The 22,418-nt window shown below is 43.7% G+C and overlaps 1 protein-coding gene across 1 annotated transcript in view; it reads left to right on the forward strand.

Annotated features, from left to right (window-relative positions):
• dnah10 (dynein axonemal heavy chain 10) overlaps positions 1-22,418 on the forward strand; it is a 281,462-nt gene that overhangs the window by 231,053 nt on the left and 27,991 nt on the right. The window contains exons 65-71 of the mRNA XM_073052027.1: positions 3,442-3,715; positions 5,205-5,309; positions 13,417-13,571; positions 15,632-15,786; positions 16,616-16,799; positions 18,358-18,558; positions 20,813-21,022. Of these exons, the coding sequence (XP_072908128.1) occupies positions 3,442-3,715; positions 5,205-5,309; positions 13,417-13,571; positions 15,632-15,786; positions 16,616-16,799; positions 18,358-18,558; positions 20,813-21,022 (1,284 nt within the window). The remainder of the gene's footprint in view (positions 1-3,441; positions 3,716-5,204; positions 5,310-13,416; positions 13,572-15,631; positions 15,787-16,615; positions 16,800-18,357; positions 18,559-20,812; positions 21,023-22,418) is intronic.

Genomic DNA, 22,418 nt, shown 5'->3' on the forward strand with positions numbered 1-22,418 from the left:
ATAAAGTAGATGAGCTTGAGGCTCAGTTGGAAATTGGCAAGTACGATGTTGTGGGAATAACAGAGACATGGCTTCAAGTGGACAGGGCCTGGGAAATGAATATTCAAGGATATACATCTTATCGAAAGGACAGACTGACTGGCAGAGGGGGTGGGATGGCTGTGTTGGTGAGGAATGATATTCAGTCCCTTGCGAGGGGGAACATAGAATCAGGGGATGTAGAGTCAGTGTGGATAGAACTGAGAAATTCTAAGGGTAGAAAGACCCTAATGGGAGTTATCTACAGGCCCCCAAACAGCAGGCTGGATGTAGGGTGTAAGTTGAATGAAGAGTTAAAATTAGCATGTCGTAAAGGTAATGATACAGTTGTCATGGGGGATTTCAACATGCAGGTAGACTGGGAGAATCAGAATGGTACTGGACCCCAAGAAAGGGAGTTTGTGGAGTACCCCTGAGATGGATTCTTAGAACAGCTTGTACTGGAGCCTACCAGGGAGAAGGCAATTCTAGATTTAGTGTTGTGCAATGAACCGGATTTGATCAGGGACCTCGAGGTAAAGGAACCATTAGGAGGTAGTGACCATAATATGATATGTTTTAACCTACAATTTGAGAAGGAGAAGGGAAAATCGGATGTGTCAGTATTACAGTTGAACAAAGGGAACTATGGAGCTATGAGGGAGGAGCTGGCCAAAGTTCAATGGAACAATACCCTAGCAGGGAAGACAGTGGAACAACAATGGCAGGTATTTCTGGGAATAATGCAGAAAGTGCAGGGTCAGTTCATTCCAAAGAGGAAGAAAGATCCTAAGGGGAGTAAGGGGCGGCCGTGGCTGATGAGGGAAGTAAAGGGCAGTATAAAAATAAAAGAGAAGAAGTATAACATAGCAAAGATGAGCGGGAAACCGGAGGACTGGGAAGCTTTTAAAGAGCAACAGAAGATAACAAAAAAGGCAATACGCCAAGAAAAAATGAGGTACAAAGATAAACTAGCCAAGAATGTAAAGGAGGATAGTAAAAGCTTCTTTAGGTATGTGAATAGCAAAAAAATAGTTAAGACCAAAATTGGGCCATTGAAGACAGAAACAGGTGAATTTATTATGGGGAAGAAGGAAATGGCAGACGAGTTGAACAGGTACTTTGGATCTGTCTTCACTAGGGAAGACACAAACAATCTCCCAGATGTAATAGTGGCCAAAGGAACTAGGGTAAAGGATGAACTGAAGGAAATTTATATTAGGCAAGAAACGGTGTTGGATAGACTGTTGAGTCTGAAGGCTGATAAGTCCCCGGGACCTGATGGTCTGCATCCCCGGGTACTTAAAGAGGTGGCTCTAGAAATTGTGGATGCATTGGTAATCATTTTCCAATGTTCTATAGATTCAGGAACAGTTCCTGCTGTTTGGAGGGTGGCTAATGTTGTCCCACTTTTCAAGAAAGGAGGGAGAGAGAAAACAGGGAATTATAGACCGGTCAGCCTGACATCAGTGGTGGGAAAGATGCTGAAGTCAATTATAAAAGAGGAAATTATGACACATTTGGATAGCAGTAGAAGGATCAGACCGAGTCAGCATGGATTTATGAAGGAAAAATCATGCTTGACTAATCTTCTGGAGTTTTTTGAGGATGTAACTATGAAAATGGACAAGGGAGAGCCAGTGGATGTAGTGTACCTGGACTTCCAGAAAGCTTTTGATAAAGTCCCACATAGGAGATTAGTGGACAAAATTAGGGCACATGGTATTGGGGGCAAAGTACTGACATGGATTGAAAATTGGCTGGCTGACAGGAAACAAAGAGTAGCGATTAACAGGTCCCTTTCGGAAATGGCAGGCTGTGACCAGTGGGGTACCGCATGGTTCGGTGCTGGGACTGCAGCTGTTTACAATATACATTAATGATTTAGATGAAGGGATTAAAAGTAACATTAGCAAATTTGCCGATGACACAAAGATGCAGTTTAATGTGGATAAATGTGAGGTTATCCACTTTGGTGGCAAGAACAGGAAGGCAGATTACTATCTAAATGGAGTCAAGTTAGGAAAAGGGGAAGTACAATGAGATCTAGGTGTTCTTGTACATCAGTCAATGAAAGCAAGCATGCAGGTACAGCAGGCAGTGAAGAAAGCTAATGGCATGCTGGCCTTTATAACAAGAGGAATTGAGTATAGGAGTAAAGAGGTCCTTCTGCAGCTGTACAGGGCCCTGGTGAGACCCCACCTGGAGTATTGTGTGCAGTTTTGGTCTCCAAATTTGAGGAAGGACATTCTTGCTATTGAGGGAGTGCAGCGTAGGTTCACAAGGTTAATTCCCGGAATGGCGGGACTGTCTATTGTTGAAAGATTGGAGCGACTGGGCTTGTATACACTGGAATTTAGAAGGATGAGAGGGGATCTGATTGAAACATATAAGATTATTAAGGGATTGGACACGCAGGAGGCAGGAAGCATGTTCCCGCTGATGGGTGAGTCCAGAACTAGAGGCCACAGTTTAAGAATAAGGGGTAGACCATTTAGAACAGAGATGCGGAAAAACTTTTTCACCCAGAGAGTGGTGGATATGTGGAATGCTCTGCTGCAGAAGGCTGTGGAGGCCAAGTCTCTGGATGCATTCCAGAGAAGGTTAGATAGAGCTCTTATAGATAGCGGGGTCAAGGGATATGGGGAGAGGGCAGGAACGGGGTACTGATTGTGTATGATCAGCCATGATCTCAGTGAATGGCGGTGCTGGCTAGAAGGGCCGAATGGCCTACTCCTGCACCTACTGTCTATTGTCTATATCCCTCATAACTTTATATACCTCTATCAAATCTCCTCTCAATCTCCTACATTCTACAGAGTGGTCCTAACCTATTCAATCTCTCCTTATAACTCAGGTTCTCCAGACCCAGCAACATATTTGTAAAGTTTCTCTGTACTCTTTCAACCTTAATAACACCTTTCCAGTAGGTATGTGACCAAAACTGCACACGATACTCCAAATTAGACCTCACCAACATGTTTTACAACTTCAACATAACATCCCATCTCCTACACTCCATACTTTGATTTATGAAGACCAATGTGCCAAAGCTTTCTTTATGACCCTGTCTACCTGTGATGCCATCTTCAATGAATTATGGACCTGTATTCCCTGATCCCTTTGTTCTACAGCTCACTGTATCTTGCTAGACAAAAAATAAATCCTGGAGGAATGAGGTTACTGAAACTTCCAATTAATGAACCAGCGTTGTGGGAGCGAGTTCATTGTTCCACAGTGCAGTTTCTCCACATACTTCTGTGCTTTCCAGATTCGTGAGCAATGTGGCTGTCTCTATTATTAAGGTATATGATTATAAATACTGGACTGAGAAAAGAGCAAACAATGAAGAAACAGGAGCAGATTATGCCAGACTATACAAACCCAAATCCTTCCTAAACATAAACTCATTCTTAACGGCAGGTGTCAGAAAAGCTAAACCTGGCTGAAAAGACTGCAGTCGATATAGACAAACTGAGAGATGGCTATCGACCAGCTGCCAAACGAGGGGCAATTTTGTTTTTCGTCTTGTCGGAGATGGCGCTGGTTAACAACATGTACCAGTATTCTTTGTCATCTTTCCTGGAGGTCTTTGACTTATCTCTCCGCAAATCTCTGCCTGACTCTATACTTCAAAAGCGACTGCGGAACATCATGAACGCATTGACTCTTAACGTGTATAATTATGGCTGCACAGGTCAGTGTTACAAATGCTGCTACAGTTTTGTCAATCAAAATGCAATATTAAAATGTTCATCTTTCTGAAATGTTTTGAAGGTGACTTGTATGTTGAATTACAATTGTTGCGTAAATATTACATTTATCCTGCTTTGAATGTCATTGGTGCAACTGAGTCTTAACTGCAGCACTTGATTATTCAAGCCCCACAGTAGAAAACTAAGAATCTCGACTGAAGGAGCCATGGTATCAGCTTAGGGTGAAACCAGGTGCCTGTGTGCCCAATTAGTAGATGTAAATGATCCCAGGGAGTGACATGGTGAAAGAGCAGGAAACCCTCCCCTGTCAATTGATGTTCATCAATCAACATCACTAAAAAATAGAATTTGATTGAGAGTTTTGAAGAGGTGGCCAAGAGGATTGATGAGCGCAGGGCTGTCTGTCTACATATCTTCAGTCAGGCTGCTGACAAGGTCCCACATGGTAGGCTGGTCACATGGGATCCAAGATAAACTATCTAACAGGATACAAATTGGTTTGATTGAAGGAAAACAGGATAGTAGTACAACAACACACACAAAATGCAGGAGGAACTCAGCAGGCCAGGCAGCATCTATGGAAAAAAGTGCAGTCAATGTTTCAGGCTGAGACCCTTCGGTTGGTAGTAGTAGAGCATTGATTTTTAGCTTGGAGGCCTGTGTGGCCATGTGAAGAGAGCTGGAGAATGGGATTGAGAGGGAGAATAAATCAGACGTGAAGCAAATGTTTCAATGGAGCAGATGAAAAAGATGGGCTGAATGGTCTATTTCTGCCCTGGTGTCTTATGGACCAGTGGTGTGCCACAGTGATCAGTGCTGTGTCCACTGTCGTTCATCGAATACATTAATCTGGTAATTGGTTTATTATTGTCACATGTACTGACTATACAATGCTTTTATTTGCATTCCTTTCAAAGGGGTGAGTTTTCCATGTACATTGAGGTAATGCCAAAGGAATTGCAGAATATAGTGTTACACTTACAGAGAAAGTGTACGTAAACAAATAAGGTGCAAGGGCTGTGCCAAACTTGACTAAGAGATCAAGAGTTCATCTTTACAAAATGTCTGTTCAATATACTTGTAGTGTACTGGCATGTGATCTCCGCCCAGTAGAAGGGATAGGTGAGAGAATGCTTGGGTAAGAAGAGTCTTTGATTATGTTGACTGCTGAAGGAAATGTATTAGGATAAACTAATTGGCCTGGAAACTAATCCTGAAAACTTATATTTCAACATTTATTAGCATCAATGGTCCAGCTCACTTGGCAAAGTCATAAATAGTGAGAATGTATTGTTTATTAGGGAGGATGGACTTAAGGCCAACTTTGGATTACCAAAGTTGATCTGCCTCTCTGATCTTCTTTAGTTGACCCTGGTGACTCTCAGTTGAAAAGTGATTATCTTCTGCAGAATTGAGATTCTTCACCTTATATTGATGCAATGATATTTAACATTTCTCTTGCCTCTCCAGGTTTGTTTGAGAAGCATAAGTTGCTTTTCTCATTCAACATGACGATAAAGCTTGAGCAGGCTGAACAGAGGGTCCCTCAGGAAGAGCTGGAATTTTTCCTAAAAGGTACTGTATGTTCCTGGCAGGGGATGGTGCATATCCAAGGGCTAAGGAGTTAAATTTTATAATCCACAAATTATCTACACATTCTAATAAAGTGAAAAACAGCAAACTGAAGATTTGGTTCAGATATTTCCACTTTGCTCCAGATCTTAGTGATGTTATAGAGAATTACAGCACAGGAAGGGACAATTTGGCCCATCTAATACATGCCAAAACCATTTAAACTACTCCTATCAACTTACACCAGGACCATAGCCCTCCATATATCTACTATCCATGTCCTGATCCAAACCTCTCTTAAACATTGAAATTGACCTTGAATGCACTATTTGTTCTGGCAGCTCATTCCACATCTTATGACCTTCTGAGTGAAGAAGTTTCCCCTCATGTTTTGCTTAAACTTCTCACCTTTCATCCTTAGCCCATGACCTCTGGTTGTAGTCCCACTCAACCTTTGTGGAAAAAACCTGCTTGCATTTATCCTGTCTGTAGCCCTCATAATTTTGTATACCTCTTTCAAAGCTCCTCTCAATCTTCTACATTCTAAAGAATATAGCCCTAACCTGTTCAATCTTTCCTTCTAAATCAGGTCCTCCAGACTCAGCAACGTCCTTGTAAGTTTTCTCTGAACTCTTTCCATATATACAATATATCTTTCCTGTAGGTAGGTCACCAAAACTGCACATAAAACTCCAAATTAGACCTCACCAACATCTTATACAACTTCAATATAACATCCTAGCTCCTGTACTCAGTACATTGATTTATGAAGGCCAATGTGCCAAAAGCTTTCTTTACAACCCTAATCTACCTGTGACACCACTCTCTATGAATTATGGGCCTGTATTCCCAGATCCCTTTGTCCTACCACACTTCTCAGTGCCCTACTGTTAGCTATGTACGACCTACCCTGGCTGGTCCTACTGAAGTGCAAAACCTCACACTTGTCTGCATTAAATTCCATCTGCTATTTTTCAACCCATTTTTTCCACTGATGCAGATCCCTCTGCAAGCCATGGTAGCCTTTCTTACTGTCCACTACACCCCCAATCTTGGTGTCATCCGCAAATTTGCTTATTCTGTTAACCACACTATCATCCAGATTATTGATATAGACGATAGACAACAAAGGACCCAGCACCGATCCCTAAGACACACCCTAGTCACAGGCCTCCTGTCAGAGCTTCTCCCACAAAGCCAATGTCTAATCCAATTTACTACCGCATCTTGAATGTCAAGCGACTGAACCTTCTTGACCAGCCTCTCATGCAAGACCTTTACAAATGCCTTACTGAAGTTCATATAGACAACGTCCACTGCCTTACATTCATCCACTTTCCTGGTAGCATCCTTGAAAAACTCTATAAGATTGGTTAGACATGACCTACCACGCACAAAGCCATTCTGACTATTCCTGATCAGTCCATGTCTATCCAAGCACTCATATATCTGGTTCCTTAGAATACCTTCCAATAACTTTCCTCACAGCTGATGTTCTGGCCTATAATTTCCTGGTTTATGTCTAGAGCCTTTTTTATACAACAGAACAACACTGGCTATCCTCCAATCCTCTGGTATGTTCCTTGTCGCTAAGAATGATTTAAATAGCTCTGCTAGGGCCTCAACCATTTCTGCAGTTGCCTCCCTTAGGGTCTAAGAGAACACCTTGTCAGGCCCTGGAGATTTATCCACCCTGATTTGCCTCAGGGTAGCAAACACTTCCTCCTCTATAATCTGTACAGGGTTCATAAAGTTGATGCCACTTTGCCTCACTTCTATAGACTCTGTGTCTGTCTCCTGAGTAAATACAGATGCAAAGATTCATTTAAGATCTCTCCCATCTGTTTAAGGTGCACACATGGATTACTATTTTGGTCTTTCAGAGGACAAATTTTGTCCCTTGCCATCATTTTGCTCTTAACATATCTATGGAATCCCTTAGAATTCTCCTTCACCTTGTCTGCTGGAGCAACTTCATGCCTTCTTTTAGCCCTCCTGATTTCTTTCTGAAGTGTTCTCTTGCATTTCTTATACTCTATAAGCACCTCATTTGTTCCTACCTACTAATACCTGCTATGTATCTATTTTTCCCTTAACCAGGACCTCAGTATCTCTTGAAAATCACTGTTCCCTACATTTGTTATCTTTACCTTTTATTCTGACAGAGACATACAAGCTTTGTACTCTTAAAATTTCATTTTTGAAGACCTGCCACTTACCAAATACATCTTTGCCAGAAAACAGCCTGTCCCAATCCACACTTGCCAGATCATTTCTGATACCATCAAAATTGGCCTTTCTCCAATTTAGAATCTCAACTCACGGACCAGATCTATCTTTTTACGTATTTACTTTGAAACTGATGACATTGTGGTCACTGGATGTGAAGTGTTCCTCTACACAAACTCCTGTCACCTGCCCTCTCTTATTCCCTAATACCAGATCCAGTATCGCATTGTTGGGACCTCTACATATGGATGAAGGAAACTTTCCTGAACATATTTGATGAACTCTATCCCATCTAGTCCTTTTACAGTATGGGATTCCCAGTCAATATGTGGAAAGTTAAAATCACCTACTGTAACAACCTAAGTTTCTTGCAACTGTCTGCGATCTCTTTACAAATTTGATCCTGCAAATCCCTAGGACTGTTGGGTGGTCTGTAATATAGCCCCATTAAAATGGTCATACCTTTTTTATTTCTCAGTTCCACCCATAATGACTCACTAGTCGAGTTCTCCAGTCTATCCTGACAGAGCACAGCCGTGACATTTTCCCTGACTAGTAACGCTATCCCTGCTCCTTTAATCCCTCCTGCTCTGTCATGTCTGAAACAACTGAACCCCAGAATACTGAGCTGCCAGTTCTACCTCTCCTGCAACCGAGTCTCACTAATGGCTGCAGCGTCATAATTTCAGGTGTTGATCCATGCCCTAAGCTCATCCGCCTTTCCTGTGATATTTCTTGCATTGAAATACTGGTCAATGCAAATACTGGTCTTGCAACCCAGAACACTAGTCTCACCTTGCTCAACTTTTTTTGTTTTCTGAATTTGTCTGAGGTCTTACCAACATGTGTTTCCACAACCTCTCCACTAACTGTTCTGGCAATCTGGTTCCCATCCCCCTGTAACTCTAACTTAAACCCCATCTTGAAATGTGTTGAATAGTTCTTCCAACATTTTGCAATTCCTGTCTTCTCTATTCTGCAAGGCCTCAAATTAACCCCCAATCTAAAATCACTCATTTCTTTGGAAAGTAGAAGATTGAGAGGAGATTTGATGGATGTATACAAAATTATGAGGGGTATAGATAGGGTAAATGCAAGCAGGCTTTTTACCACTGAGGTTGGTGGGACAACAACCAGAGGTCATGGGTTAAGGGTTAAAGGTGAAAAGTTTAAGTGGACATGAGGGAAACTTCTTCACTTAGAGGATTGTGAGAGTGTGGGATGAGCTGCCAGCATAAATGGTGCATGCAAGGTCGATTTCAATGTTGAAGAGAAAGTCGGATAGGTACATGGTTGGTAGGGATATGGAAGGCTATGGTCCCGGTTCAGGTCGATGGGGTAGGCAGTTTAAATGATTCAGCACGGACTAGATGAGCCAAAGTGCCTATTTCTGTGCTGTACTTTCCTATGGTTCTATGACTCCACCTGCTCCGCCAATGATTTACTCTTAGTATTCCCAGTTTCTTCATTACCTGTTGTGTTGACTTCCATCCTAGCCAGGCACTATGTGGTATGGTGGTGAGCTTTTGGTGCATCATCATTTTGTGGTTTACTACTGAGAATTGTCAGGTAGGGCAGCCCAACTTGCACCCACTTCACAAGGCAGAACGCGCACAGGGATTATGTAGTGATTTTATAAAAACTACTGCAGTATTCTGACTGGACTGTACTACAAAGTTAGTCATCATTTTTAAGAGAATACAGAATTAGAATTGGAGATTCTGATTGGTGATCCCTTTCAAGCATTTGACTTAGTAATTTTGATTATCTGATAAATATTAATTTCTGTTCAACAATCCTAGCAAAGGGTCTTTGACCTGAAGCAGTATCTTTGTGTCTTGCAAATTTCTCCATACTCGTAGTGGAGTGCATTCTGACTGGCCTCACACTGTCCTGCTGCAAAAAGCATTCTCACCACTTATCAGTGATAATAAATCTGATTCTGATTCATTCCCTGCTAAGAGCATCTTAATGTCTCCAGACTTTAATATTTGATAACATTTATATCTTTGTAAATGTGCTCATAAATAATGTAATTAAAGAAACAAGTGGGATCAATCATTGCTGTTAATGGATGCTCTTGTTTCACGTAAAATGTTGATGTAAGTATATTAGCAGTTCCAGTAGGCAGCAAGTCAGCAGTTAACTCAACTGAGCTGCTCTGCAACAAGGCTTTTGAAAACTGTAAATATTTAATGTCATATCCTTCCAGTAACAGCAGCACGTTAGCAACATGGTTAGCACAATGCTTTACAGTACCAGTGACCTGGGTTCATTTCCCACCACTGTCTGTAAGGACTTTGTACTTTCTCCCTGTGACCACGTGGGTTCCCTCTATGTGCTCTGGTTTCCTCACACATTACAAAGATGTACTGATTTAGTAGGTTAATTGGTCATTGTAAATTGTCCGAGGATTAGGATGGGGTTAAACTGGAGTTGCTGGGCAGTGTGGCTCAAATGGCTGGAAGGGCCCATTCCACGTTGTGAGAGACCCCTGTTGCTCATGCAGTGATTATCTGCTCCACCATGTTTGTAACATGTAGGCTGTCTCACAATATTGTAACTCTGCAAACCATTTCCTTCTCAAGACATACAAAAAAGCTGGATGAACTCAGCAGGTCGGGCAGCATCTGTTGAAAGAAGCAGTCAACGTTTCGGGTCGAGACCCTTTGTCAGGACTAAAGAAGGAGGGGGCAGGGGCCCTATAAAGAAGGTGGGGGGAGGATGGAAAACCAATCAGAGGAAAGATCAAGGGGTGGGGGAGGGGAAGCAGGGACAGGATAGGCTGGAGAGGTGAAGAAAGAATGTAAGGGGAAAAGCACTATGGGTAGTAGAAGAAGGCAGAGCCATGAGAGGTGATAGGCAGCTAGAAGAGGAGACAGAGTAGAGGTGGGATGGGGAAGGGAGAGGGAGGGAATTACCGGAAGTTGGAGAATTCGATGTTCATACCAAGGGGCTGGAGACTACCCAGCCGGTCTATGAGGTGTTGTTCCTCCAACCGAAGTTTGGCCTCATCATGGCAGTAGAGGAGGCCATGTATGGACATATCTGAATGGGAATGTGAAGGAGAGTTGAAGTGAGTGGCAACCGGGAAATCCTGTCTGTTGTGGCGGAGGGAGCGTAGGTGCTCGACGAAGCGGTCCCCCAATCTGAGTCGGGTCTCGTCGATGTAGAGGAGGCCACACCGGGAGCACTGGATGCAATAGACTCACAAGTGAAGTGTTGCCTCACCTGGAAGGACTGTTTGGGGCCCTGAATGGTAGTAAGAGAGGAGGTGTAGGGACAGGTGTAGCACTTACGGTTGCAGGGATAAGTACCAGATGGGAGATCTGTGGGGAGGGACGTGTGGACCAGGCAGTCGCGGAAGGAACAATCCCTGCGAAAAGTAGAGAGGGGTAGAGAGGGAAATATGTCCTTAGTGGTGGGGTCCTGTTGAAGGTGGTGGAAGTTGCGGAGGATAATATGCTGGATCCGGAGGCTGGTGGGGTGATAGGTGAGGACAAGGGGGACACGGTTCCTGTTGTGGTGACGGGAGGATGGGGTGAGGGCCGAAGTGCAGGAAATGGAGGAGATGTGGGTGAGGGAATCATTGATGACAGCAGAAGGGAAACCACGATTCTTAAAGAAAGAGGACATTGCTCAAGCCGCAGCAGATGGTATTGCGTTCTGTCCTTGGACTGGTGGTTAAGTGTGTCTCTGCAGTTAACTGACATGCAATTTAGGTACTTGAGGCCTCAGTGGGCTTAAAGGTGTTTAAATTTCAGGGCTTTATGCCAGGCTGCTGTGGGAGGCAAGAAATTGATGGGGATCTGACTGAGATTTTAAAATCTTCACTGGCCATAGGTGAGGTAGCAGATGCCTGAAGGACAACAAAGATGGTCTTCTTTTCTAGAGGGATAGCAGGTCAAAGCCTGGTAGCTACAGAGCTGTGAGTGTGGATTTTAGTGCTGTTTGTGTACAGATGGTCTGCTGCATTTACCTACCTGCAGTGGTCATACTTTGACTATAAAGAATGTGAAACATGTTATTGATTTGTCCTTCTTTCAAACCATTGATGATCGTTTGATTTTACTTTTCTGCAGTGGTCTTTCAGAATCATCCATCTATCAAAACCATTTTGAGCATTTCATCAACTAATCAAACAATTTAATGATAGGTCATTGATCTAGTCCTTTTGCCTCAGATCCTGCCTGACTGAGTATTTCTAGCCATTTCCCTTTTGATTTCAGAATTCTGATGATATTGATACAGTTAAAACATAAGATGTAGGAGCAGAGTTAGGCCATCTGGCTTATCGAGTCTGCTCCGTCATTCCATCATGGCTGATTTATTAACCCTCTCAACACCATGTTCCTGCCTTCTCCCCATAACCTTTGACACACTGACTAATCAAGAGTCTAACAACCTCCACTTTAAATATACCCAATGACTTAGCTTCCACAGTCATCTGTGGCAATGAATTACACAGATTCACTACCCTCTGCCTAAAGAAATTCTTCATCATCTCCATTCTAAACGGACATCTCTCTATTCTGACATACTGGAGGAACTCAGCAGGTCGGGCAGCATCCGTAGAAACGAGCAGTCAACATTTCAGCCCAAGACCTTTCAGAGACCATTCATCAATCCTGACGAAGGGTCTCAGCCAGAAACGTTGACTGCTCGATTCTGTGGATGCTGCCTGACATGCTGAGTTCCTCCAGCGTGTTGTATGTGTTGCTCTGACCCCAGCATCTGCAGTGTACTGTGTGTTTGTGCCCTCTAGTCCTAGGTTCCCTCTCTATAGGAAACATTCTCTCCATATCCACTTTGCCTAGACCTTTCAATATTCAATAAATTTCAGTGAGATCCACCCTCATTCTTCGAACTCCAGTGGGTACAGAACCAAATCCATCAAATGATCCTTTCACTCCAGGATTCATTCTCGTGAACGTCCTCTGAACCCCTCTCCAAGCCAGCACATCATTTGTTAGATAAGAGACCCTAAACTGCTCACAATACTCCAAGTGCGGTTTGACAAGTGCTTTATAAAGCCTCAGCATTGCATCCTTGCTCTTAAATTCTAGCCCTCTTGAAATGAATTTTAACATTACATTTACCTTCCTTATCACTGACTCTACCTATAAGTAACCTTTAAGTCCTGCACAAGGACTCCCTTTGCACCTCAGATTTTTAAATTTTCTCCATGTTTAAAAAATAGCCCTTGTCTTTATTCCTTTTATCAAAATGTATGACCATACAATTCCCTATATTGTATTCCATCTGACATTCTTTGCCCATTCTCCCAATCTATCTACATTCTTTTGCAGAATCTCTGCTTCCTTAACACGGCTTCCTCCACCTATCTTCATATCATCCACAGGCTTGGCCACAAAGCCGTCAATTCCTTCAGCCAAATCATTGACATATAATGTGAAAAGAAGTGGTCCCAACACCGGTTCCTGCAGAACATCACTAGTCACCGGCAGCCAATCAGAAAAGATCCCTTTTATTCCCACTCTTTGCTTCCTCAGTCAGCCAATTTTCTATCCATGCTAATACCTTTCCTGTAAAATGACAGGCTCTTATCTTGTTAATCAGCCTCATGCGCAGCACCTTGTCAAAGGCCTTCTGAAAATCCAAATAAACCACATCCACTGACTCTCCTTTGTCTATCCTACCTGTTACTTCCTCAAGGAATTCCAACATATTTGTCAGGCAAATTTCCACCTGAGAAAACCATGTCCCCTTTATTCCCACTCTTTGCCCCCAACAGAGAATTAGGAAGCAAATGGCTTGATGATATTGCCCCATTGACCCAGGTTTCTTAGACAAATTCCTGCTGATAAAACAGATTAGCATTGACATCATCCTGTTCTTTCTTTGACTTTGCTTTTCACAGGAAACATATCTCTGGCGAAAAGCAAGCAGCCAAAGCCATGTCATTGGCTCCCGGATCAAGGCTGGGAAGATATTGTTCATCTTGCAGAGTCTTTTCCACAACTGTTTGCATCACTTCCAGAAGATCTGCAAAAGAATAAGGAGGTTTGGAAAAATGTAAGTATCATCTCGTCTCACTCCAATGAATTTCTTTTCCTAAGTCAAGAGAAGTCAAAAGGACATCAGGAGCTGTAGGTCAACAATCCGTGGATGGGATTAAGGTATATGTGAACTCTGAATAGCAGTATTTTCTTCAGGGTTCACCGAATTGCTGAGTTATGAGAAGCATTGAGAAACGAAGCTGGAACCAGAAGATGATCTGATCACTGGACAACAAAAGCTGTGAATTGTAGCTGATTCCTGAGTTACGTTTGCTAATCCCATTGGCTGAAACAGGGAGGGTCCTGGTAGCATTTTATTCCTGAATGATTGTGCTGCAGCAAGTCATGTGACAGATATTGTTGCATATCCAGAGCAGTGGGAATAGGCAAGTTAATTACATCAGTGGTAGAAAAATGATTGGTCAAACCTCTGAGGGACAGGATTCATCTACACTTGGAAAGGCAGGAGTTGATCAGGGAGAGAGACCTGGGGTATATTCCCATCTGTCCCAGGGTCGTCTTTGTCCTAATGTTTTTCAGAAGCTCTGGCACTGATGTTATGTAGCAGGGCCAGAATAGTGGAGTTCATTCTGTTGTATGGTTCAGTGAGAGATTTCACGATAGCTCAGAGATCAACCCCTAGATATGTGCATATGCACCTGAGTACTGCAGCTTACCTGCTGAGGGCTAGTTCTGGAGTTTCCCATTAATTCTATAGATTAACTCCATTCCCAAAGAAATTTAATTGCAGATAATGTGTCATGTTGTGGCAAGGAAGATTAAAAGCAAAGTCTAGGCCGTATCTTGACCTTGTTTGATACTTGAATGGGTCAAATTTGCCTCTGGTAGACTCCTTGGTTGCAATACTGGATTGCATGATGGAGATGAATTTCTGTGAGTGTCTGAACTTGAAGGGAGAAGAAGTCAAAGGTGGTGAGTTTCCCTGTAGCAACAGCAGGGAGTCTCTAAAGTTATCAGTCTTCTTGTTCCAACATGAGGGGCTCAAACTCTATCCTCTTTTTGTGAATTTATGGCTGAAATGTTTACTGGCACATCTTAGAACTCATCAGCATATGTTTTTAGTGGAGACGTGGCTTTTCCAAAGACATGTCAGTGAGGAATGGTGATGAGGCCACTCTGCAGTGGAGCTAAAGATACTCAAGTTAAGAACAGAGTCATGGTTGTGGAGGTTTTTGATGCATTTTAATTCCTTTTAGTGGGTACCAGCTGACTTTCTGTCCTTGATTAGTTCACTTCGTGCTGTTGGCCTTTATTGGGTGGGGCTTTGCTTGTCTGGACAGTAGAGGAACTTGAGCTGCTTGACATCTTGCAACCTTTCCACCCATTATTTTTTAATCCCTGGGCTTGCTGCTGCAGCTCATGTACCTGTGGAGTAGTTTCTTGTCTCGTAATCCAGTGCTGCTTTGTGTTTGCTGAGTCTTGATATTGATAATGCAGGAAAATCTTCCACTTGTGTAAAAGAGTAGCATTTTTCCCACAGTATTTGTATGGAGTTCTAAGCAGTATGTTTCAGGGGCACGGACAGAGTTCTCATTTATGGCCAGTTGCTGAGATGTGGTGCGTCTATGTGACAGGTGGAGTTGTGCTGCCTCAGACAGCCCACAAGGCTCATGTAAGTATCAAGAACGTGGTAACCACGCACAAAAGAATGTGCATTTATATTAGTTTTTTTCTAAATCAGCAACCATTTTCAATTGTGTGCATTCTTCCTCAAGTGGGAGAGAAAAGTGATTTTACAGAGAGAAGGCAGGAAAGGTCAGGTCCATAGAGGATCATCTATGGCAGGCTGACGATCTGATGGAATGTGGGGAAGTGGGCACCCAACTCTCTCCCAGCAGGAGTAACAGCTGGGTGTGTAAGGGTACTCATCTCCCCTGGGTGTTGATGGTTGTGGATGCAATTGCCACAATCAATGGACTTTACTGAACATTTTGGTAGGGCTGACAATAGATAAATAACATATTTATCATTCTAGTGATAAAGTGGTTTGACTGTATGTACACACATGCCTACACCTACATTCTGTGTCTGAACGGTTGTTGCCGTCTCCTCCAGTGGTATGACCTTGACGCACTTGAACAAGTGGATTTCCCTCTCCACTACAAGGACACACTGAACAGTTTCCAGAAGCTGCTGTTGCTGCGCTGCTTCCGTGTGGATCGTGTTTACCGGGCAGTGATGGACTACATCACAGTCACCATCGGGGAAAAGTAAGTGCCTGAGAATCATGGGGAAAAATGCTCCAGCTGTGGAGAGTGCTGGTTCAGAGGGGCAAGTAGGCCCCCTTCACGTTCCTTAGTGCAGCTTCTTGCCACTCTAACAGACATACTTCCTCTGAGGTACACTCAGCCTTCCTACATATTCCTGGTTTCACACAAGGGGGGAGCCACTACCAAATTCACAGTATTTTTGTTTGACAATGCTTGGTTCAGCTCCTACTTCATCGCTGAAGTACTTCATGCCCTGATGGTTATTTAAAGAGAGGAAATGTCAAGTTGAAACCTGCTTCTTCTTGCTTCTGGGATTATAGGCACAGTAGGATGCAATTAAGATTTGTGCAATGCTATTAGTGACTTATTTTTGCATCAGCTAGTGCAGAAGCAGTTATTGTAAGCTTGCAAGGCCAAATCTCTAATAGTGAGTGCGTCTGGAGGCTTCTTAATGTGCTGCAATGCAGTGTTGGCGAGGTGACAGCCAGCAGTCTGAGTCCACGAGCTTCTCCCACAGTTAGATGTGTCCTGCTAACACTGAGTAGTTAGACAGGGTTTCTGTGGAGTATACCTCCCTGATTTCCCTCACTTGTTCACTGTAAATGGTTTTACAGATCTGTATATTGTTGGTAATAACATGATTCACAGTGAGATCCTTTGGGCAATCCCATGTGATAATAACGTTAATTCAAGAGTCCTGTTGTTCTGTTTGCCTCCTATGCATTTAACAATTAAATCAGTTCACACAGCTGCAGTAATAGCTGAACAATTATCCAGTTTGATAAACAGGAGTATGAACACTAATTTAAGCCATGTTCATTTTCTACAGGTTTGTTCAGCCACCTGTCATTAGTTTTGAAGCCATCTTTGAACAGAGTACGGCCAATTCTCCTATCGTCTTCATCCTCAGCCCTGGCTCTGACCCAGCTTCAGACCTTTCAAAGCTGGCTGAGAGATCAGGGTTCGGAACAAATCGACTAAAATCCCTGGCAATGGGACAAGGACAAGAGAAGGTATTCCATAGCATCATGGGGAAAGCTCTCTGGTTTCAATAGCTTAAACTGCTTGACATACATCTACTACTTGATAACATTTGGACTATTGGGTGATTCTGAGGGAGCTCTCTCTTTCTCTGCTGTGAGATTACTGCAGCCATTATCTACATTGTACATCCAGTCCTCTGGCCTTCACCAGAAGCTACATTATGCCTGTGTGCACAATGCAACCCTTGTTAAAGCCAGCACGTCTGGCAAACCCAGGTGTAGAGATAGTGGGAGGCGGTTCTGTGCAGGGAGGTGCATATTTACGTTGTCCCTGAAGTTCCCTTACTTCCAAATGTTTTCCTGCCTCTCTCTAAGCTGCGTATCTGAGCTCAAGTTTGGCTCCATCACTTCCTGCAGCTGGATCTAATGTCAAATTCAAAGTACATTTATTATCAAAGTATGTATGCTATATACAACCTTGAGATTCATCTCCCTACAGACAGCCACAAATAAAATAAACACAGAACCTATTTTAAAAAGACCATTAAACACCCATGTGTAGAGAAAAAGACTAATTGTGTAAACAGCTGACGTTCAGCCATGAAACCAGTCATCAGTACAGCCGATTCAAGAGACCGTTACGTGTGGGCCACAGCTTCAGTCCAGTGCAGAGCCGAGTAGACCTCGCAGTGCAGCAAGCTGAATACCAGCCTGTCCTTCTCCCCCCTGGGTCTGTCGCCCTGGCCTTTTCAATCTGGCACGGCACATAAATCGGCCGAACCTCAGGTTGTTCCTCACTCTCGCGCCCGGACCCTACCGCTTCAATATGCTCTCGAGCCCTGGCCCCGCTGCCTTGATTTGGCCAATACCTGACCTTTCTAATTCATTCCAGTGCTTAAATTGATCAAGCCGCAGATAACTCTATGTGTGAGCCTGGTGAACAAATTGGCAAGTTATTGTACCCAGGATATATGTCAGAGTTTGGTCCGATTGAAACCAGCCAAGAGTCATGGTCAGGAGGGCCTCAGTCTGAGACTGGACACCAGGCTGTGACTGGAGGTCAACCGGAACTGGGCTCCAGCCAGCTGGGGTGATGCCCCACCGAAACCCAGACATCACTGCAAGTAAATACTTACTACAGAGCACATGGAGATGGCAAAATAGGATATTAATAGATTTTCCCTTTTCTCTAGTAATATACAGTATTGGACTACAGAGGATATCCAATCAATCCACGGGTGTGTTCATGTTCTGCTTCGGGCTCCTTCCATCCTTCCCCACATAACCTTCCAGTCCCCTCTCCTCATCTTAGGTGCCTTGCCACTTTTTGTCAACCACTCTAGTTGCAGGTTTGACATTCTCACTGAGCTTTCTCTTGGCATCAGCTGGGTTCATACCCACTCCACATTGTCAAAGGAAAGCTGAACACAGGATAAATGACTTATTTGTGTCGACCGCAAACAGGACAGATTCTTTCGGTTTGCAATTTGCAATATAGTTTTCACATTTCAAATGTTCCACTGGCGCACTGAGCGCTTGCAGCACACGGGCTAAATGTGAGCGCTGTTACCTTTCGTGTGTTTGCCAGGTAGCGCTGCAGTTGCTGGAGACAGCGGTGGCACGTGGGCAGTGGCTGATGTTGCAGAACTGCCACCTGCTTGTAAAATGGCTGAAGGAACTGGAAAAGGCACTAGAGTTAATTCATAAACCTCACCCTGACTTCCGCTTGTGGCTCACCACTGATCCAATCCAAGACTTCCCGATTGGGATACTCCAGAACTCACTTAAGGTAAATCCAAGAACCTCCTCACTAGAAGATGATAAAAATAACAATGTGTACATTTAAAATAAGTATTTATACTTCCAGTTAAAAACTGTTCCAGAGTGGGATTTATTGGTGGGGCTCGGGGGGGGGGGGGGGGGGTTGCTGATACAGGCTATAAATTCTACTACTGGGCCAGTCTCCAGAAAACGGTTCACCAGAGAGGAGAGAGATGAGGTGAACATTTGCAAATCTTCAGAATTCTCTTACTAGAGAAGGCAGGAAATGCTGAGACATTGCATATTGACAAGGTTCATATTGGAAACAGAAGATACGGGAATGGGGGAAGAAAGTGGGCTTGGAAAATATAATTAGCTGTGATCTGATTGAACAGTAGAATAAGTACAGATCACATCTCACCCTCTCCCCCAACTTCTGCTTTACATGGGGTGTACTCTCCATGACTCCCTGCAAATTGGAAGAAGATGCACGGTGTAGCTTACAACGTAATTTTATGAACAGTGGAATGTCCAGTGCTCCCAATGCTGTCCTCCCATACACACTCACCTCTCCATCCAGGTTTCCTGTCCCAAGTCTTTCCCTTTCCCTCACCCGATCATTTCCTTCATATATGCTTCCACTTACATCTGTGGCTAAAGATGACATAAAGATCTCCCTTAAGGCTCCTTTACTTCCCTCAGTATCCTTGCACAGATCCCCTCAGCCCCTTGGGACTGATCCACGTTAACTTCTTTCAAAATACTCAATTTCTCCTCCTTAATATTGATATGCCCTATATCTCCCTAATCTTTCCATTTTCCATGCCCTTCTCCATAATGTACTCATTGAGGACTTCACACAATTCCTCTGGCTCCACACTTAATTTCTCTCCTTTTTCCATGTCTGGTTTTACCCTTTTACTCTCAGTTACCCTCTTGCTCCTAATGTGTTGGGATTTCCCCTTAATTCTACTTGCTGAGGACAAGTCCTGGCCACTTTTAGCTCAACTAATCGTTTGTTTGTTCTTTATGGCTTGGGTAGAGGGTAGTAGTGAAGAGATATTATTCTGATTGGAGGTCTATGACCTGTGGTGTTTTGCAAAGATCAGTGCTGCCATCTCTGTTGTTTGTGATCTACAAATGATTTGTGCAAAACATGATAACCATTCTGATGCCAGGGTATCAACCAAGCATGTCAACATGCCCCCCGCAGATTTTGCTCAACCTGCTGAGTTCCTCCAGCAGACTGATTGGTGTGACCAAGCTCCGACTAGCTGACCACTTTGCTGAATGCCTGCTCTCTGTCCACTTTGGCCTTTGGAAGCTCTTGGTTGCCAGCCATTGTAACTCCCTTCCCCATTCTCACAATGGTTTGTCTGTCTAACCATTTCCATTGTCAGGGGAACAGCACATCATATTCCTTCTGGGTAATCTGCATCCCAACAGCATGAAATATCTAACTACAGGTAACCAGTTATTCCCCTATCCCTGTTCTCTCTCTTCCTGATCTATCCAGTTACTCCTCTACACAATGAGCCCCCATTACCCACTCCACCTGCCCACCCCCACACACTCTTCCCACTAGTTATCCTCCACCCAGTTTTCCCATCTGTCCTCCCTACCTCCCATATTTGGTTCCATGCCCAAACTTCCATTCTACCATCTGCAGTCCTTTGTCCTCTCCACCGTCACCTCCCAGTCTCAGTCACAATTCCCTCACTCCCTCCTCATCACCTCCATTCACCCATAGCTTGCCAGCTCTTGCCCCACTCCTTGCCCTACCCGACACCCTCACTGACTCCCTCCTCTCTATCCTTCAGTCCAGATGAAGGATCTCAACTTGAAACAACGCCTGACCTTCCCCCCCCCCCCCCCAGAGACACAGCTTGACCCACTGACTCCTCCAGCAGGTTGTGCCTTTCTCCAGATCTCAGCATCTGCAGTCTCTTCTATCTCCTGTAAATGTTCTCTGTCATTGATCCTTGACTAGCCTCTAGCCAGTAATGCAAGTCACTACTCAGTGACCAGTAGCAATAACTGCTTCCACCAGTAACAATATATTTAGGGCATTATAATAAAGTATAATACACTGCACTGAAGAGACTTTTGGATGGGCAAATGGGATTAGTGTAGACGGGCAAAAGGTTTGGCTTTGATGTGGTCGTCTGAAGGGCCCGCTCTGTGCTGTCTATATCTGGTAACAATATTCTAACTAGTATCAATACCTGGTAACTGCTCTAACCAGCAATAGCTTATAAGTAAGTGGTTGTTGGTTATTGCAGGTAGTGACAGAACCACCCAATGGGCTGAAGCTGAACATGAGAGCTACATATTTCAAGATCAGCCATGAAGCCTTGACCACGTGCACCCACTTTGCCTACAAGTCCCTGGTCTACGTTCTGGCGTTCTTCCATGCAGTGGTCCAGGAGCGAAGGAAGTATGGGAAGATCGGATGGAATGTGCCATACGATTTCAATGAATCTGATTTCCAGGTACTGTCACTTCTGTTTAATTTTCCTTTATGGACCTGAGCTGGTCAAAGTCAGAACCTACTGTTGGTTATCAAGCTGGAGATGCTGTGAGGAAAGACAGTTAGCTGTGTGTGATTGTGTGGCAATGAGCTGCAGCATCCCTGTGGGTGTTACGTCCACTCTCTGTTCCCAGCCGAGACAGCATGGGGAGAACCTGCTTAAACTAGCAACAGGATACAGTTGTCCAAAAGTAGTCCCAATGAACTCAGGAACAAGAAACACACTACAGTGGGTCATTCGCCAATCGTGCCCATAGCTGCTGTAAGATCTACCTTGGTTAAACTTGGTCCCTGTTCCCGTATGAACTAGGAGCAAGAGTTCATAATGACGTATGAACTGAGCCCCTCATGGCTGATGTGCATTCATGTCCATTGGCCCTTGTTTATCAATTAGATATGAGGACGTGACAGAGGAGAAAACAACATCTAGTCAGTGGAAGATTTAAACACAAGATGGTGGGGGTTTCAAGTCAGTCTGTTGTTGTAAAGATAAAAGGCAACAATGGTAAGATTAGGGCTCCTGAAGATTGAATGAGAGAGAAGAAGAAATCATATGTCAGGAATAGGAAATCATTCTGAATGCGTCTCCTGAGATACTGAGAGGATACAGAAAAGAAGCAAAAAGGGGACCATGAAATTATCTTGACCAGCAAGGTTAGGGAGAATCCTAAAAAAAAACTTTTTATAAATATATTAGAAGCAAGAAGGTGGCTGAGAAAAGACAAAGTCATATGAGAAGCGTTTGATGGCTGTGGGCCTATACTCACTGGAATTCAGAAGAATGAGGGGGGAATCTCATTGAAACCTATCAAATGTTGAAATGCCTTAATAGGGTAGATTTGGAGAGGATGTTTCCTATGGTGGAGAAGTCTAAGACACAGAATAGAAGGACATCCATTTAGAATGGAGATGAGGAGGAATTTCTTTAGCCAGCTCGTGGTGAATTTGTGGAACTTTTTGTCACCGGTGGCTGTGGAGGCCAAGTTATTGGGTATACTTGAGTCAGAGGTTGATAGATTCTTGATTAGTCAAGGCATAAAGGGATATAGAGAGAAGGCAGGAGATTGGGGTTGAGAGGGAGATGGATCTGCCATGATGGAATGGTGGAGTGGACTTGATGGGCTGAATGGTCTAAAAGAAGCCAAAATAAGAGGTTATAGGAAGGGGAAGCAGTACAAGCTGGCAGGTGATAGTTGAAACCAGGTGAGGTGATAGTTAGGTGGGTCAGGGAGGGTGATGTGAGAAGCTGGGAGGTGATAGGTTGAAGAGGTCAAGGGCTGAAGAATGAATCTAATAAGAGAGGAGAGTGTACCATGGAATAAAGGATAGGTGGAGAGGAATCAGAGGGAGGTGATGGG

Source organism: Hemitrygon akajei, chromosome 7, assembly GCF_048418815.1.
Source record: "Hemitrygon akajei chromosome 7, sHemAka1.3, whole genome shotgun sequence".
Classification (NCBI taxonomy): Eukaryota; Metazoa; Chordata; class Chondrichthyes; order Myliobatiformes; family Dasyatidae; genus Hemitrygon; species Hemitrygon akajei.